At 46.4% G+C, this 18672-nt stretch overlaps 1 protein-coding gene across 27 annotated transcripts in view; it reads right to left on the bottom strand.

The window, feature by feature from the left end:
• The window catches only part of MAGI1 (membrane associated guanylate kinase, WW and PDZ domain containing 1), a 360734-nt gene that overhangs the window by 299523 nt on the left and 42539 nt on the right, over positions 1-18672 (bottom strand). The window contains exon 1 of one of the 27 annotated variants that reach the window (XM_064453538.1): positions 11367-11502. The exons of the other annotated variants lie outside the window; for them this stretch is intronic. Coding sequence (XP_064309608.1) covers positions 11367-11487 — 121 coding nt within the window. The 5' untranslated portion in view covers positions 11488-11502. Of the gene's footprint in view, positions 1-11366; positions 11503-18672 lie in introns of those variants that run through there. 27 annotated transcript variants of the gene reach the window in all.

Raw genomic sequence — 18672 nt, 5'->3', positions numbered from 1 at the left:
GTTTTATTTAAGGAACACAATGGTAAAGAGCACAGAACCATTACAGCGCAGAAAGCAACTGTGCTCGGAGGGTTACATTGCCTTTTCAAAGGGTAATCAGGAACACAATAATGTTTTATTGTTATTCTTTCAAAATACACAAGTGAACAATATATTGCTTAAAAACAATTTCTTGTAAACAGCTTTAATAGTAAAAGCAAACAATACCTTAAGAAACAAAAGGAATTTATATCCTGAAAGATCAAGTTATTATTTTGGCTTGTTGATATGAAATAGAATAAGCTATTTATTAGAGCTCAAATCATTTAGGAACTATAACCACAATGATAAGTAAAGATCATGGCAAGGAAACAGAACTGTAACATAAATATTTAGGATTTTAATGCAGTAAAGAACACACACAACTTCTTAGCTACGTGGGGAGTGGGTTATAGCACCGCCCTTTCCAGCAGCCACCTAACGACAACCAGGGTAAGAATTTTACTATTTTGAGAGAAGCAAGAAATTTAAGAGAATTTTTTTTTTTTTTAAAGGAAAAAAAATCACTCAACAGCTTTTCTTGGTAAGACTTGCAGCTTGTAAAACTTAATTTCTAAAAATATAAGAGGGAGCCAAAGCTGACACTGGCACGGAGCACGCAGACATGTGCCACACGCCAGGCTGACTGATGGGCAACCCTGCCCTGACAGCCAGCAGACCAGGAACTTAATTAGAAACAAACCAAATCAACCCGAGCTCTCAAGATGGCTCCGAAGGATGGGCTCAGGAGAGGGAGCAAACAAAGAGCCGCCACAGCGAGTGAGTGCAGCAGCCGCCCGGGGGGTGCACCTTGAGAAACTCCTTTCAGACTCATTCACTCTTACTCAAGCCTCTTCCTTGCATCTTAGGGAGAAGAAAAAACCTGTCCTGGGATTCAGTTATGCCGTGCAAGCCCACGCTCAGCACTCCTTACCTGCATCCTTCTCTCACTCACTCACTCCGTTTTGGGATTCCCAGCCAGAGTCACGCAAACTGCTGCCAGAGGGTGTGATCGCAGGCGCTCCTCTGCTTCATACCTGGGCGCGGGACACTGAGCATGCTCCCCATTCCTCCCCGGCCAGGTTTCGGGGGGGGAGCTTCTCTGAAAGTAGATTAGAGATGTCCCAGCAGTGGATGAGCTTTATCCTGGATCTGTTTCAAAGCATTTCAACTCAAAAGGGGATAAAGCAGCCAGCAAAGTGCACACAGCCATAGCTTGTTTTAGCAACTGACTCTAAATCAATCCATGCAAACAAAAAGTCCTTTAGAGCAAAACACAGGAGATCTGGGTCCCATTTCAGGTGCTAGCAAAACACACCTGCATGTTTGGTTGTGCCTCAGTTTCTCATCAATAACGAGCAGCTGTGAAGGCCTTTCTTCTTTTGCTCGCCTTGCCTCTAGCATATTTGGATAATGTACAGCCTTTTATAAGGCATTTTTACAATACCTAAGACAACAGGGCCTTGACCTCTATTATAGCTGCTAAATAGTATCATGTTGCTTGCATCACCATAAACCAGAACTTAGGCAAATAAGGAACAGCTCCCAGGTGACTGGGGAAAAAAAGTCTCCTCCAGTATCAAAACAGTGCTGGCAATATTAACCAAAGCTGCTGGAGATGAGATGTGAAATCTTGTAGATCGGAAAGGGAAATGGCAGAAGGATGAAAACAGCAGGCTGCTTTCCCACAGCTGGAAGCACACATTTGGTTCGGGGACTACTGCTTCCCTTGAGTTGAAGGTTGCCAGAAATCTTGTACCAGAATCTGATCCAATTTCCATATTGCTTCCTTATGTCGGCCGCGCTCCGGCACGAAAACCCACGCTTGGCCGAACGGCCGCCGCTCTCCCAGTCGGAGGGCTCGCTCTGCCCATTTCACAGCGGGATCCCCACGGCACGACCATGTCACACCTCAGGTGAAAATCCTAAATCCGCCAACTTCTTATAAATGTACTATTTATGCAAGACACCGGTGCCAAGCTGGCCAGACAGCTGGGACGGGGACCAAGGCTCCCGCGGGTGCCCATGCGGCGGCTGGCATCCCCGCTGGCCGGGCAGAGCTGCCATGCTGACTTGCATGTCCAGCTACAGAAATACCCGCTTTTAGCATATCTGCCTTGTAAATGATGACATTTCCGCAGGTCTTCGCAAACTGCAAATATGCCCTTTTAATTGAGCTGGGACTCGGGGGGTATGTAGAAGCAGCCCAGTCATGCTGAAGGTAGGCAACTGAAGACCAGCGTTACCAGCACCCCGACCTTGGGGGCCCAGGCAGAAGCCACAAGCATGAGCACAGGTAACACAGGTGTGATCCTGCCCTCTCCTTTCTTCAGGTCACCCCTGGTGCTCACAAGAGCTGTGATATCAGGCCGGTTCATTTTACTTTGAAATTTAGGACAGGTTAAACTACCTGAAGAGGCAACAGCAGGTTGGCCTGGAGGCTGGCAGAGCCGAGCAGTGGAGGTGAGGGCTAGCCCTGAGCAGGAGCCACACACCTCTCCCAGGGGCCAGGGTCGCTGTCACCATGGGGCACTGCTGGGCAGTGACGTTGGGGATGGAGGATCTGGTAGTACCAGGCAGGGACCAGGCAGCCTCACACTTCACAATAGAGTATGGAGGGGTCATTGTCCAGCTCACAAAAAAACCCAAAACATTAAATTCAAAGACATTTAACTGAAGTTGGGTCTTTCCTTACAACGGCCCGGCAAAGTAGCCTGAGAGGACATGACAGTCTCCACCAGAATGGCTTTGGTCTCCTGCTGGTCCATAGTGCATGGAAAGGACAACATGGGCTGTTCCCATTTTAAATTTTCACACCAGACAGGTACAATATATTCAAAGGAAGAAAGAATTCTGGTACAGTGAAAACAGGAATATACACCACATAAATAAAGCATCCAACACTGGGGAAGGGCCCTTCTGACTTTGCAAACCATAAAACAAGCTTTATTAGAGTATAGCAATTCCCATATGAGACTGGAAATAGGTTACACTGGGAAAAAACTTTGGCCATGTCAAGGTTTTGGGGGTCTTTTTGGTTTTCTTCTGCTTGCTTGGTTTTCTTGGTCATCTGCAGTCTGATACTTTTGCTAAAATTTATAATCACGAGATCAGCAACCTTTTGGCAGTAAATCAGGCCTTATCAGTCCCATTATGCCTGCCCCCGAGTAACTCCAGTCTACCCCATCCCCTATGTTTCCTACTGAAAAAAAGGCACAAATCATCACCAACATGCCCACACCATCCTGGATCCGACCACACCTGCATCATTTGTCACCACCCCAACTGTTACTTCACCTCCCAGCCTGGTGCTGGCCCCAAAGCAGCCCTGTTAAGTCCTCGTGTGGGCAGCCTCCCAGCCACGTGCACAAGCGCTTGTTGCTTTTGGGACAGCAGCACAGCTCAGAGCCACCCAACAGGACAGTCTGCACCATGATGAAGACGAGGCCACCTAGAGCTGGGCACATGTCACCTGAGACAGGAAAATAAGGAACCTCCAGGCACCCCAAACAGCAAAGGTGCACGGTGCATCTCTAGGTACCCGCATTTACAGCGTTGACATCAACAGCTTGGCAAAGAGCAAAACCTATGTTTCCCCAAAGAAGTTACTTGCAGTTCTCCAGGATTTTGCCTTTTAAAAGGCAACCATTGCAATGAATAAAGTTTTATCACGTGTTGCAGAAAATAAACTTCAAAATATAATTGTATGCTCTTGTACAGGAGCTTTTAAAAAAGCCATGCTGTTCAGCACGCCAGACTGCTGCAACCTACCCAGCCCCGATACGCTCAGTTCTTAGCAAATACAGCACTGAACTACTTCTTAACGACTTCAGTGCTGCCAAGACTGATGATTTTCACACATATCTGATCGTTTTCTAAAAAAACTCAGCTCCTGGAGCCATGCGATAAAGTAGAAATATGCATTTTTATTATGTAAAAGGCTTCTATATCATCATTTTTGCCCAGGTAAGAAAATAAAATGAACCTTTAAATTACAAAACTGGAAAAATCCTAGAGCTGAAAGACCCATCAACAGCTACCATTGCTTTAAACCTTTAAGAGGGAGGGGGCACTAAATAAGCTAAATAATTTTTTTTTAGCTCCTCTCACAAGTTACATGAACATTGAAGCTTCCCCCCAGAAATTTATGCCGTGAGTAATCCTAAGCAGTGAATAAATTCAAGGAAATTATGAGATATCTGCCATTACTTCAATAATATGAAACAAGGTGACATGCACAGAACAAATTCCCAATTATTCCTTCAGTTCTTCCTGTCACTACAGAGCGCTCTTTTTTTAAAACAATGGAATAAAAAATTAAACACAATCTGGAGAGATGTAAATGCACAGACAAAAGGGTCCATGTTCCACCGTAAGATCCTCTCCTCCAAAACCCTAATATTTCCAGTGGGCTTCCAGGCCCGATCCCCCAATTTTCAAGGTGAAACTCCTGCTGAAAGGCAATGCACTGTTGCCTGCTGGGCTCCTGCCAACTCCGAGCCACCCCAGGAACTGAAACACTTCTAAAAATTAAGGAATAATAATAAAAAATGAACACCTTTACCAGATGCACTTAGCTGCTACGCCCCCAGCAGGTGCCTCCAGCCCTGTTTGCAGCCCCAACCCATCAGTCTTGACACTGAAGATGCAGCCCTGCAGCCTGCTCTGACGGCCGGGGGCCATCCTTGTGGCACCAGGGATGACACAGAGGGTCCCCAATCCCAGCCAGGACGGCTCTGGGACAGGGAAGGGGAGAGGTGGCATGGCTGTGCTTCAAGGAGGGGGTCAAATCAAAGGCAAACCCCAGGCCAGCTCACACCACTGGCTGGTGCTGATTTTCTGTATTTGTAAGAGGTTTTTGTGGAAGTCACAGGGGCCAGCTCTGGCCACAGCTCTGAGCTGATGGCAGCCTGTGCAGAGCCACCAGAGCAGCTTTGGTGGGACCAGCCTCAAGGCTGCTCCAAGCTGCGCCAGGCACAGACCGCTGGCTGATGAGCTCATTTTCTGTTCTCCCACCCATTCATTGGGCTGTCCCACTGGAGGGCAGCTAAGTCCTTCCCACAGCTCAGGCTGAACTTGCCACCCTCCTCCCTGCTTGATCCAAGACCCCTGAGCCCCGGGGAAATAAGGCCAACAGGAGCTCTTCTCTCCTCTGCAACCAATTCACTTGGTGGCTGTGAGAAGGAAAGGACCAAAGCTCCTCCATCTCCTGATCCACAATCAAGCCACCTCCAGTGCTGCAGGAGAGTCTGGGAGAGGCAGCTGGGTAACCTCCTCCTCCTCACAGCGACAGGACCGCCGAGCTGCCCACTACCGGAGCTTGCTGCTCCTCCAGCGGCAGCCGGACTCTTCCCACAGCAGAAGGTGGCTCCAAGCGCTCCGTGTCCTCACGTCAACTCTTCACCCTGTCTCATTAAGACGTTCCTCCCCACTGCCCCCTCCTTGCTGTTAACCTCTGTGAGCACTAATGGGCTCCTTTGCAAATCCAGTGCATGTTCAATAGAGCTTGGCAGGCTTAACACACTAATATTCGCATGCATATACAGAAAAGCAAGTTTTATTCTAAACAGAAGTGGCAGCTTCTAATTTAAGAAGATATAATTTGACTGCTAGGCACAACAAAAGCTACCTATTTCCCATGTAGGCAAAGTCTGTTATAATGAAGTTGCACACAGAGGCGACAAAGGTGACTGACTTCTGTGTTACACTGAGAGTGCACAGGTCCCCTTTGCTGCTAACCCCTTCTGCTGGGGCTCACTCCCCGGCAGCCCAGTTGTGTTTTTTTAATGGATGAAATTCCACTCCCTCCACTAATGCCATCAACCAGTTGCTGCGAGCAAGAACTGCATTAAATTATTTCATCCACAGTCAGACTGCCCGTGGGGGGCAGGCACGAGGGAGCAGGTGGAGGGGGGGCAGCCAGGGACCAGAATCCCACATGATCCTAAACACATACAGGGCTTCTCAGTCACTTTTTAAAAATGCTTCATTTTCTTTATACATGCGTCCCTGTATTTATGTAAGCACATACATGCACCCCTATAAAATGCAGGTTTAAATGATGCACGCTGTCACTGCAGTGACTAGTGCACGTCACCAACAGACCCAGCAAAGCTCTGACAGCCCCACACACTTGGCTGCAGCCTGTGGGCTCCCGCAAGCTCCTGGGGGCACTGCTGCTCCACTCCCCAGGCGGGATCGGGACCTGCTGCACCCCACATTGCACATTTTCCTTGCTGAAATGCAGGAAGTCCAGCCTTTCCACTTCCAGGCATTGGACCCCAGTCTGAACCAGGCAAAACCCAACTCCAGTGGAAAACATCCCCACCACACGGATCCGAGCACGATACACACAGCTTTATCCGCTTTATTTTTCAACCTGCTGAATTGCTAAAATATGTTTAGCTGTTATACACAGACCCCAGATCCATAATCCCGCCCTCAGCAGCTGTTACATTTGCTGTGTTATTTACAGCAGATGTTACAGCTGCATAAGAAGGTAAAACAATTGAGACTTCTGAAATTGGGGCTGCAGGGAGGCGAAGCAGAGCCCAACCCCTGCACCCGCCTGCAGCCGGGCTCGGACAATCCGCTGCGGATGCAGCGCCAACGCACGCGGTGAAGAGCCGCGCCGCAGTGAACAGCAGCTTAAGGAAATTTCAAGTGTTACCATAGTGGCATTAAAAAGCAGTCAGCTTCCTGCGAGTCAAGCAGCAGAGGCTGAAATTCAGCATTTAAAGGATGATTAAATATAAGTGACTTAAATTATACATTCCAGTTGCTGGAACTGACACCATTTAAAACACACCATCTATTCCCCATTTCCTCTGACACTGATTACTATCCACTAAAAGATGAGCATTTTCTTCCAGGCAGTCAAGTACCAAACTAGGGATTTATAAATTGGAGATAATTAAAAGGTTTTGAATTACAAATAGAGTAAAAAATTTACATTCCATGGGCCACCTGAGAACACTTAAGGAGTCAAAATGGACATTTTATACCTGAAAACCTGCCTACTCTCTATCGAGGCTGCTAATTGAGGCACAAGAAACTTGGAGCTATTTTACAGTGGATTCACAGTCAAACATTTGCTGAGCTGGTGGACAACCCGAGACAGACTCAGGACCCGTCGTTATTTCTCCCATACGGAGCTCTGTAAGCCAAAGCTCTATTAAGCTGACACAAATAAATTGCCTGTTTCTCCGTGATAAATAAGGAGCAACTTGCAAGATGTTACCTTTCAGATTTCGAAGACGAGCTGTACAATTTTCTTGGCTAGCAATGACAGCACTTTACCAGGAGCAGGAAGGGGAAGCGCAAGGGGATCGCCCAAGGCCACAAGAACTGGGAGAGACACTTCCTCATCCCCAGAGCACCCACAGCCTCTCTCAGAGGCTGGTTTGGTCAACCCCAGTTCCTGACAGACCAGCAGCTCCTTGCAACTGAGGCCACGCTACAGCCCTGAGGTCAGATACCCCAACCCAGAGCATTTCGGGATTTACCTCTGCCTTGGACAGAAATTGCGCTGGCGGTGTGAGCAGCAGACACCAAGCCTGTAAGCTTCCAAGCAAACCCTTTGAGACCATTTAGCCACCTAAAATGGCTTGGGAGGAAGAGTTTTGTTCTTAATTTAGCCTACAGAACCAAGAGAAACACATGAAGAGTCAGTAGGAATTCCAGCTAACAAGCAGCTCTTACCCAGCGTTTCTAACCCACAGAGCTCAAACTGCTCTACAAGAGTCACCGGCCCCATTCCTTTGGTAGGGAAACTGAGGCACGAATCAGTCTCTCTTGGGCAGCACTGGGGCAAGCCGGTTGTGACGGCCATCCCCTGCACCGGGCTGCCAGCCACCAAGGTCATGGTGGCTTACACCTTGCCGTGTGCCATTCGGCAGACATGTGCCACATTTGAACAACTTCTGCTCACCTTTGGGCTGAAACACTGAGCACCTGCAAGCTTCTTTGGCTTTAGCTGTCTCAAGAAATAATTGAGACAAAAAGGCATTAGGACTGGTTGCTTTAGTGATCTTGACATGCAAAACTTTGATGCATCACAAACATTATCCTGGACCAAAAATAAACATAGCGAGTGATTGTGGAAGTGCTTCAACATCCAGGGGTGACAGCTGAAGCTGTGGCAGGAGAAGCTAGGCCTGGACATTAACTTTATCCCCATTCTACATACCAGAAAACTGAGGCATGGCAAAGAACAGTAACTTGCTGCTGTATTGAGACCATGAAAGCATAGCCCCTCAAAATCCTTCCTGCATTATGGTCTCATGCAGGATGCCGGAAGGGTCTTGTCACCCCAGCGACAAGTACACATGAAGGGATTAACACCTGCCAGTGTGACGGCAGATGATGGAATTGTGCATGGACATCTCAGTTACTTCAACAAAGGTCTTTTTAACATGATTTGCCCCCCTCCCCTGAAATTTGCAAGCCAGACAAAGCAGTATCGATCTTGGTGCCTGACGGAAGTATGATAGAGACTAATTAAGCACAGAGATCTCAGGGAAGGAGTCTCCAAGGAATCTTTTAATTTGAACAAGGACCCTTGCCAAATGCCAGGAGAAAGAAGAAAAAAGAGAAAAGAAAAAAAGCCTAATCCTGGATCTTCACTGTCAGCTCGCTTTTTCTTGCACTTGCAGGAGTGCAGAGCATCATAGACTCAAAACGGGAGACAATGCTCCGAGATACTCGGAGGAGAGCTGTGGCTTCAAGCAAGAGAGAGGGAGAGGAAAGGCAATGCAAAGAGCAGCAAACATAAGCAGTGACTCATGACACAGAGCAAATAAAAAGCCCTGTAACAGTTTTTGCAATTGTAATTCAAACCAAAATAAACAAGAATGACAGTCCAGCACAACAAAAGGGAGGATGACAGTGATGGGAGGGGGGTGTGGGGACTCCATCACATTCACATCTGTTCCCCTCATCCCAAATGAGTAGCTCCAGAATGAAAAAAAGAGAGGGAAGGGAAAAAAATTGTCTGGGACAGTAGCAATTTCTTGCGATCTACATCTGTGCTTGAAGTTTTCATGACTGCACTGAGAGCACAATTTATATCCCGAAGCCATGTTACAGCCTGCAACACTGCTACTGGTTTTGACCCCCAGCCCCCGAAAGCACCTCTAGCAACAGAAATAAAAAGTTCAACTTAGAGGGTTAATGAGTAAAATAGGCTTTGCATGGTGGGCGGATGGACAGAAGGCAACAGAGCGGGAGGAGAAATCACACCATCCGTGAGAGGCACCGGTTTAACGCTCTGCAAATCCTCCAGTGAAGCAGATTCATTATTTCTGTCGCTATTGCTTCATTACCTTCCTAGGGAGAAACTCTACCCCAGTCCACACCTTGAATGGTTTGGTTTGGGTTTTTTTTCAGGCAAATAAAGGTATTTTCCCCCCGTGGGTGCTAAAAGCTGATCATCATCCTTTTACAGAAGTCTTTTATGAGTCAGAAGATGTTTTCCCTGCACTTAGGCTTATATTTCCAAATACAATTCCTTGAGCTTTCCCTCTCCGGCCTCATTTGCCAAGCCTCCCATCTGTGCGGTTCATCTCCAGACTTGCAAGTGTGACCGCTTTCCTCCTGCCTCGTACCGCCCAGCACCCCTGAGTGCAGCAGGAAGCAATTATCAGCCTTGTCTTACGCACACCGCTTCTGTAATGATGACTCAGAGAATTGACTCCTTTTCTCAAACCTCAGGACGCTGTTGACTTGTTTGAGCTGGCCATCCACAACAGCCCCCATCACCACGTACCACCCTGCCCAACGCTCCTCCTCTTCCATTCGGTCATTTGGCTCCTGCTCCCTCCAGAGCTGCCACCGCACTCTCCTCTTCCCCGTGTCGTGTCGGTGCCCAATTGGTTCTGCTGTGCACCAAGACAATCTGAAATGTTTGGTCACATCAGCAGCCCCTCTTGTGCACTAACCAGTTTCCCATTAAAGAGGGAAGTTGGACAGATTTGCTTTTTTTTTAATGTCCACTTTTCTTCTGGACCCCATCGTCGTCATCCTCTCTACTGTTCACAAATTGCTCTGGAACCTTTTTCGAGGAATCAGGGCCAGATTCTCTGAGCCCTCATTTTGTGGATTTTCCCTTCTCCTCCCACTGAAGGTCTGGAGTGGGCTTTGCTCTACTCCTCTTCCCTCCCCACCACATCCCCGGGGAACATCAACAGCAATCACCAGCCAGTCAGAGCTTGCTGAGACCAAATTTTCCTCAAGTCATCTAGAATAATTTCACCAAGCCCAGCTGACGTGATCAGTGGATAATCTCTTCTTTCTCTATTCGCATTCCCTTACCTCCCCTATTTGAAAAAGTTACACGTCTGTGTATGTAATTACCATCACAGTTTTGCGAGGACTGAAGCAGAGGAAGCATAGAGCATGTCCGCCTCTTGTGACCCTTCATTTCTCCAGCCTTGCCCTGCTCCTCTATGGCCTTTTTCCACACGTTCCACTTTTTTTTTGCAAGAACTTCCCCCAATTTGGAAGCCTTCATATAAATAGTTTTTCCACTAGAGGGCACAAAGACAGTTTCTCCTAAATGGCAACTGATGTCAGAAGGACTAATAAAATATTTACTAGCATCTCAAAGGTATCTCAAACTCCAAGAAATGAACACTTAATAAACTGAGATATAGTTCTAACTCTCCAGGTGCTAAAACACCACCAAACAACTCTAACATGTAGAGATTGAGAGCCTAGAAACCCAAAAGTGACACTACTCTAACAAGATCTCCTATACAACACCAAGCACTTTATCCAGCTATTTCTACACTGCCCACAATGTGTTGTTAGGCACAGACCACAGTATTAGCACAGCACTGGAGACAGAAAATCCATCCTAATATTTTCTAAGTTGAACTTATCCAAATTCAGCCTGAAGTCGCTGAACTTTTTCACACTTTTGTTTCCTAGATCAAAAGAAGTTCTCTACCAGCAAAGATCTTCTGTTTGTGGATACTTTTAGATCATGGTAAGTCACCTCCTGACCTGTCTTGGGTAAACTAAAGAGATTTCAGCCTTTAAAGCTCTTCTGTACAAGACAGCTTTTCCAGCTTTAAAGCTTGTCTTGTAAACTTCTTACAGGTTGAATCTATAACCATGATGCCTTAATCACTTCCTCACCAAGGAACGGTTCTGGTCCATAAGAAATGTGTAAACTCAACAGGAAAGCAATTAAGTCAAACATCTGGTTACACAAACCCAACAAGCAGGACGGTAGCAATAAGTTCAGAGCATTATGTACCTTGAGAGTACCGCGGCCCTCCCAGTTCACCACTCTGCTCCCCCCCCCCCCCCCAGCTTCAGGTACAGCAAGCCTTGTGTGACCCTACCTTGCTGACTTCTGTAATCCTGACAACCCGCTCCTTCGTGGCCCACGCCAAGGAGATGTCCAAGCGCTTGGTAGCCCACTCGTGTGCGGGTGCCTACTCGCACACCCACGGTCCCCTCCATGACCGGCTGCCCTTCGACGCGCACTCACTCCTCCAGCCTGAAGGCAGCGAGGTTTGCTTTCTGCCTACAGCTGCCTGTGGATTTCCACTTACTGGAAGGTTTGGCTTGAACGGAGCCAGCCCAGAGACTTTTGCTTATGGAAGAAGAGAGACAATAGCAATACGCAGGTGCTTCCTCCCATTTAAAGTGTTTACTTGTGTAGCTTAACACAGTGACGCTATTGTGAATTACATCTGCATGCTGGTTTACAGAGTTCAAAAGGTAGCACGTAACAAAAGGAACCCCAAAATACTGCTTATTAAATGAAATGCTGCAGATTAAGGGTTTTTTTTTTCCTTTCCTTTTAAACTCTGCTTCCTTTGCCCATGCCAAGTAAGAGGGTTTTCCCAACTGTACAATAAAAGCAGTTTCAAATGGGAAATCATACTATATCAAAACAAAACAAAAAAGAGTTTATCAGTATAACTCCACTGCCTATGCAGCAGCTTCTTATGGCATGGAAAGGACAACTCTGTCAGCTGCCAGTGAAGGCTGAACTCAAGACCGTTATAACTGCACGTGCTCTGAGAAAAAAAAAAAAATCAAAAAAGATCAAGAGAGAAGGTAAGGTATAGCTAAGCCATAACACAGAGCTAAGGAAAGCATCAGTCCAAAAGAAGAACAAAGGCGTATTTGTTTTATGAGATAAAGCAAGCTATTCAGCTGTATCCCACAGTAAACGCTTTGGCTTGGGACTGAAACAGGGAAGAAAAAAGCACATGTGATTCTAATTTTGTTGTCCTAAGCTTCCATTACATGAATCAAGATGTTTACTAGAGGTGCCAGGCACCAAAATCCATGGTTGGACCTTGTACATAGGAAGTATCATATGTGCTGAACATCTTGCAGTTCCCTCTACAGCCAACGAAGGCTCAAAGGTACTCAGCACTTACCAGTAAAATAACAACGATAATAATAAAAAAAGTCAAGACACTTTTTCTAGTACCTAAATGAACGCACAAATCCAACTTTATAGACACTTATTTGTGAAAACCTCAGTCCTCCCAAAATACCACCTTTTTACTGTCTGAGAAGTTTCAAAATAAAATATCCTCATATTCAAGATCCTGCAACTTAAGACTGCACCTCATTCTCATGTAAAACTACACCATAAAATGCCAGATGTGCTGAAAGCAATACCACACGCATTTTCATTCAACCTCATTCTCTCAACGTCAGAGTAAGTAGAATTGAGTCCTTTTGAGTGTTGTATTATTTTGTACCTTCCTCATAATGGCAGCTATTTTAAATGCGCTTCCATTGAAATTTCCTTCTTTGTGGGAATAGGCTGAATGGGATTCAGCACTTTGCTCTCTGCTATCATCTTCCAAGATCTGGTGGGACGATTGCTCAGAGAACATCCAATCCAGGCTCCTTCCATTCTCTGTCATCAGTGACACTAGAAACGGCAATTAAAATCCCTCTCTCCATTGCTCCGTCACAGCATGTGCTAGAAGGTAAGTTGCAAGTGCTGCTTTCACTGACACAAGTGACAGTAATGCAACAGCTTAAAGTTAACAGGTTAATAATTTTAGAGTTGCTTTTGTGCAGCTCAACAATCTTGTGTCCAGCTTACTGGACTTCTCCTTGAAGTAACATAAGAACACAGGAAGAAGATGTGCGCTAAAAACAGCTGCAGCAACTCATGAACTCAACTGTTGAGCAGCAGTTTGGCCCAAACCCGGTTTACCTGTGTTGAAACGGTCTGTCAGCAGTCTCACCCCCCACACACTCTCCTCATTTGCAACAGCACTAGCAAACAGCAGATGGGCTTCATAACCTCTTAAACCACCATGTCTGTTCTGCAAACACGTCTTTGGCAAACAAAGATCTAAATGAGCATCTACAGTCTTCTCTAGTTTCCCACAGAAATGAAGACAAAGCACTGTGTCCTCAGGTATGAGCTCCAATCCCAGGCAACTGCTGGGCAGTCTCTGCCACAAATCTCTCAGGATCACCATGTGCAACCCATCCCAAATGGCTCCACCACCCCTTCCAGCAGCCCTGCAGGGGGGGACCAGGGACCTTGCAAGGCAGCAGACAGGATGACAACACTCCTGTGTCTCTTTTATTGTTGGTTTTAGTCTTTAGTCTTGCTAGACACAAGCAACCCGCACGTTTTATCTTTATGGCTCCCGTTCAACTGCTGCATGCAGTTCCTGAGGGGACATAAGATGCCATTGCTTTAGAAAAAAATCCCAGTGCAAAACAATTTAATGCACATTCACTGAAAGAGAGCATCAGAAAGTAAACCGGTGAAAGTAACTTCATTTACCAGCAGTAGCTTATGGATGCTCAGAGACACCAAGATTTATTATATACTGCCTTGGGCTGGTGGAAGGATGGTGAGAGAAGAATTTCTGGCTATAAAGCAACTTAAATGCCAAAACCCAAATGAGTCTTTACAAGATCTGTTACTTGTACTTGCTCTGAGGCTACAAGAAGAGAGGTGGCCAAGGAGGGCTCAAGCCATCACCGAGGATCCCCAACATCCTCCAGAACAGCGATACAAGTCCAGGGCTTCATCCTGGCACGGCAGGTGGAGGGCTGCAGGAAAGCTGCCCCCTCCCCGTGCCACTGCTGGGCACCACATGCCGGCATGCAAAGCCCCACGCGGACAGTGGGACAACGGTATTGGGTAGGACAAATTGGGAAGAACACTAGGAAAGGTTTCACCACAACTATTAGAACACACCTCTGTGGGGAAACACACTTCTGCAAAATCCTGAGCTCTTTTTTTGTTTTAAATGACTGAGAATAGAAAAAATTATTCACCCCCAAAGGACTGCAGCCTGAAAGACCTAAATCCTGCAAGCAGCAATGCACAGAAGTTGGAAATGAACACAACTGGAGTTGGCAAGAAGAACAAATTAAAGGTTTTCATTGTGGCAAATTAGGCTTTCAAACAGACCAGCAGCAACATGATGTTCAAAACTTTGTTGCATTACTTTTATGATTCCTCCCAGCAGCACGCAACAAAACATATCTGAGCTGCAATCAATTTCTTGCAGCCTTATATAAATATTATAGGTATTTTGTCCTCTGTAATACTTCTTGCTCTCAAGGCTGCAATAAATAAGTCAGTTACAACCCCGCTGCCGCTTTGTCTCCTATCTTGTCATCTCAAGTCACTGCTTTTATTTCTTTTAAGCTAACAGTGTAACCACATTCAGCTTCAACAAACACTTTAAATGTAACCTGTAGCTAAACTCTAGGCAGAACAAAGCATTTTACATTCACAGGGGAGAAGTGGAAAGAAGAAGCTATTCTCCACTGTTAACACCACTTTCATTTCATCTACAATCTCTCTCCTGTATCAAGGAAGGGAATTCTGACGGCAAATCTCTCAACCAACAACTCAAAGAGAATTAGGCCTGGAAAGTCCAGGAGACAGTCACTATAGTCACATTTTCAAAAGCTGCATGACAGGCACCCTTGGCCATGGACACAACCACTGAGGACGGCCCTTGCACATGGTCAGCAGACCACCTTCTCCAGCATCACCTCACTGCTCGAGGACAGCATGGTGGCTGCAACTTACAGAGAGAGGAGAGGATCAGGATGCTCAGCTCCAGGAGGGGCACGTACCGTTGGATATCCTTTGGAAGGTACAGACCTTCTGTGAGATTAATTACTCTCCAAGCAGAACTTCAGCCTGTCCTCGGGCCCTTCCCAAAGCACCTCTCTCAGCAAATCCAGGAGCATCTATCGTGCCGGGTCCTAAGTTGCAGGGACATTGAGAGGGGAATTGCCTAGGCACACTTTGGGGTCAGGACTCAAGGTAAAACCTGAACTGTGCCTCTGGCCATTCAGAGCTCTAGCAGAGCTGTGTGTCACTTAGGCACTGAACTGTCTTGCTTCAAGGCATTGGCTTCATTTACTCTATGAAGAAAGGCTATAGTTTGTCAGATCACACGTCCACCTACTCCATAGTCCCATCTCAAGGAACTGCAGCAGCAACTGCTTCAGAAGAGGACAAGTGCACAGTGGTGCTTCCCCTGAGGAGTACCCCACCTGGCAGAGGCTGCGGCTCAAGGACCACCTGAGCCAGAAGTGTTGTCTTGGTAGAGCCCTGCTTGGGTTTTTCCCTGTCGTTCTCTCCTCCGTTCTCCCTCTGTTTCATCCAAGGAACGGCAACTTCATCCCACCACTACGCTAAAGCACCAGGGAGGGTGGAAAGCAGGGTGGGAGAAGAGACACCTGCAGACTTCAAAGGTTTCGCATCCTTTGAACACTTTATTCATACATAATTGAAAGGGCTATATGTTTGCACTACAAGAAAGTGGATTATTTTTTTCCACTACCAGATCCATCACATGAGGGATGCTGTCATACGACAGCCTTGGAGGAGGTTTGCAAACTTGGAGAATTTGCTGTCAGTAGTAGTTTACTTTGCTTCTCAGTAAATGGTCCAGAGCCTGGATCCCCAAGAGGTTCTGACAATGGGAGGACCCAGGAAAAATAGGCCAGCCTTGACCCAGCATCAGGGGAGGCCAAAAGGATCATACGCATGTGTTTTATTTCACACTAACCTCCATTCGACCAGTTACATAAATAAATCTCTGCTGTCCTAAGCACACTTCTAGAGATTGAGGGAGAATGTGGGAGACTTCACAATACAGCCAGACTTGCTGGTCACTGCTTTGTGACTGAACTCAAGGGTTTCAAGACATGAAGTATTAAGCAAGCAAGAATGGCACGTGCGGCCCATGCAACATGGGAAACTGCATCCAAAAAAGATAACCCAAGCTAGAGGGGGCAAAAAAAAAAACAAACCCAAACACCAAAACCGTACTTAGGCATTTGATATCTTCCACTCCTTGTGGGCAGAGAAGTCATAGCTGGTCCCCAGAGAAAATATCCCAGGGCAGCAAGAGATATGGGAGCACCAACCCCACAGGGACCAGACATATCTGCCGCTGCAGGAGGCATGGCAGGGACCTGCAGCCTTTATTGCTAGGGGAAGCACCATGCACACACTCTGCACGAATGTGAGCTTTTCCCTGATTAAAAGAGCAAACCAAGATGTATATATGACGCCCCAACCGCCCTCAGTGCAGGAGGAATCTGGCACATCTTGTTGCAAAGCAGCACACGTGCTGCAGCGCTGGCAGCTGCACGTGTTACTGTGCTTCTGCTCCCCTCAGAGCAGAGGCTCCCCAGGGCAGGGACTGCACCTTCACTAACCCACGTACATCACCTCTTGCGCTCGATTCTCCTATGGCTCCACTACTGAGGCTATTTAGAAACTGCTGCTATGAAGGTGGTGCGCTTAAATCAGTGGAGCTTAGGCACTCACTTATCACTAAACCCTGCAGCACCAGGTCAGCTTATGTGCGTCAATATTCAAGGGAGCTTGGTGTAAACCCTATCATTTTCTAACTGACTTCGTTAAACAGCTGCTTTCTTCCAATATAGGCAACGCATGAGAACAATGGCATGAAGTCTCCCTAGATTAACACAGCAACTGCAATATGGGCTTGTGAAGGGGCATAATTCAGCCGAGGGCAGGAATGAAAGTCAAACCCCTAAACCCTTACACACACCAACTTCAGCAAACCAGCTTCTGCAGCTGGAAACAGCAACCGCTCCACGTCCTCTGCAACACCGAGGCAGAGCAATATTTTGTACAGCTGACCCCAAGCAGCAGAAATGATCCCGCCAAAAGCATGCTCCCCCGGGCAGGTCAGAAGAAACACAGCATAAGTCAAGAGAAAAATAAAGACAACTTTCAGACTGCATAAGACCTTCCCTGCCTTGGAGGCTCACCCAGCACTACCACCTCTCCTGCATGTCCTGCCCACAGCAGAAGATGCTGCCCACCGTGATGGCCAAGGCTTGGCCTGAGCTTCCCACAGGGAAGGTTCAGCTCAGGCCTCTGCAGCATGGGAAGCTGCAAGCAAGCAACGCAGAGGAGACGGGATCACTGCTTCAGTGCACTGATCCATACAGACAGCAAGAGGCAGGGAAGGAAAAAAAATGCACTAAAAATTCTTTTGACAGGGTGAAAAATGAAAGCAAAGTGAAACACAGCTCAATCTGTCAAAACAAAATCATAGCAAGCCCACTGAAAAGAAAAAACCACACAGCTCAACTTGCATTTTCTAGTAGGCAATAACTGGTACATTTGTTTTCTTGAAGATAAGCAGGTGGGTTAAGTTTGCCAGACAACACTGAGCAGATCTGAAAGGTAATCACATCAGAAGCACAAACGATCAAATTTTGCAACAGCTTTAAATACAACCAGGGACATTAAGGACTTGCTTCCACCTTGCAATTCAAAAGGCTCTCAGAGAAGTTTTTACAGTTGTACTGTTGGGCTGATGGATGGAATCCAAAGTGCCTGATCAAGACATGCTTTGCCCTTTCCCTCGGAGCTCACCATTTATAGACGAGGAGAGATGATGCCCTTAATAGCAAACAAGTCACAAATTGGTGTGGCAAAAGGTCCCATACAGTGTATTTTTGGTCAGGATGGTAAAGGTCAACCTAATAGAGTACAGAGAACCCATTAACCTGGTGAAAGAGTCCTAACAATGTTACCCAGAGGGTATTTTGAATGGTGAGACAGCTTGTAATTAGCTTAGGTGGGCCAACCTAATTATTCATGGCCTGAGGAAGCATCTCCCAATGCAAGAGGGGTACAATATATTTATAGTTCTTTCCTGATAAGCTCATTATAAGCTTTCAGAGATGAATGACTACAGCATTTGTCTGTTTTCTTGCAACCTGGAGACATATGCAGTAATAAGCAAGTGAGACAGGAGAACAAAGGCAGTGGCTGCATGGGGCTCTAAGTGAAAAATGGGGGAGGGGAGGTGTTTAAAAAAAAAAACAACACAAAAAACAGACTTCAGTTTCACTACAAGAAATTGCATTTTGCTAGCTTAATTTTGAAATGGACAGTTATATGCCTGCCCATTTTATATAAATATGTGAACAAGCATTTCCATAAAATTCATTTTAACAAGGCCTCAAGCATTAAAGATAGGAAATAATACAGTAGAAACAGTTAATATAGATGTGCAACACCCTATATATATTCAGAACTGCATTCACACATTAAAAACTTAAAACCATTCTTCCAAATAAATCAGCATTAAGGAAATTTCTAATTTCCCAACATTTCCATCCCAGCAGACCTTT

The sequence above is a fragment of the Phalacrocorax carbo genome, chromosome 6 (genome assembly GCF_963921805.1).
Source record: "Phalacrocorax carbo chromosome 6, bPhaCar2.1, whole genome shotgun sequence".
In the NCBI taxonomy this organism is placed as follows: domain Eukaryota; kingdom Metazoa; phylum Chordata; class Aves; order Suliformes; family Phalacrocoracidae; genus Phalacrocorax; species Phalacrocorax carbo.
This window is presented reverse-complemented; position numbering and strand designations above follow the sequence as displayed.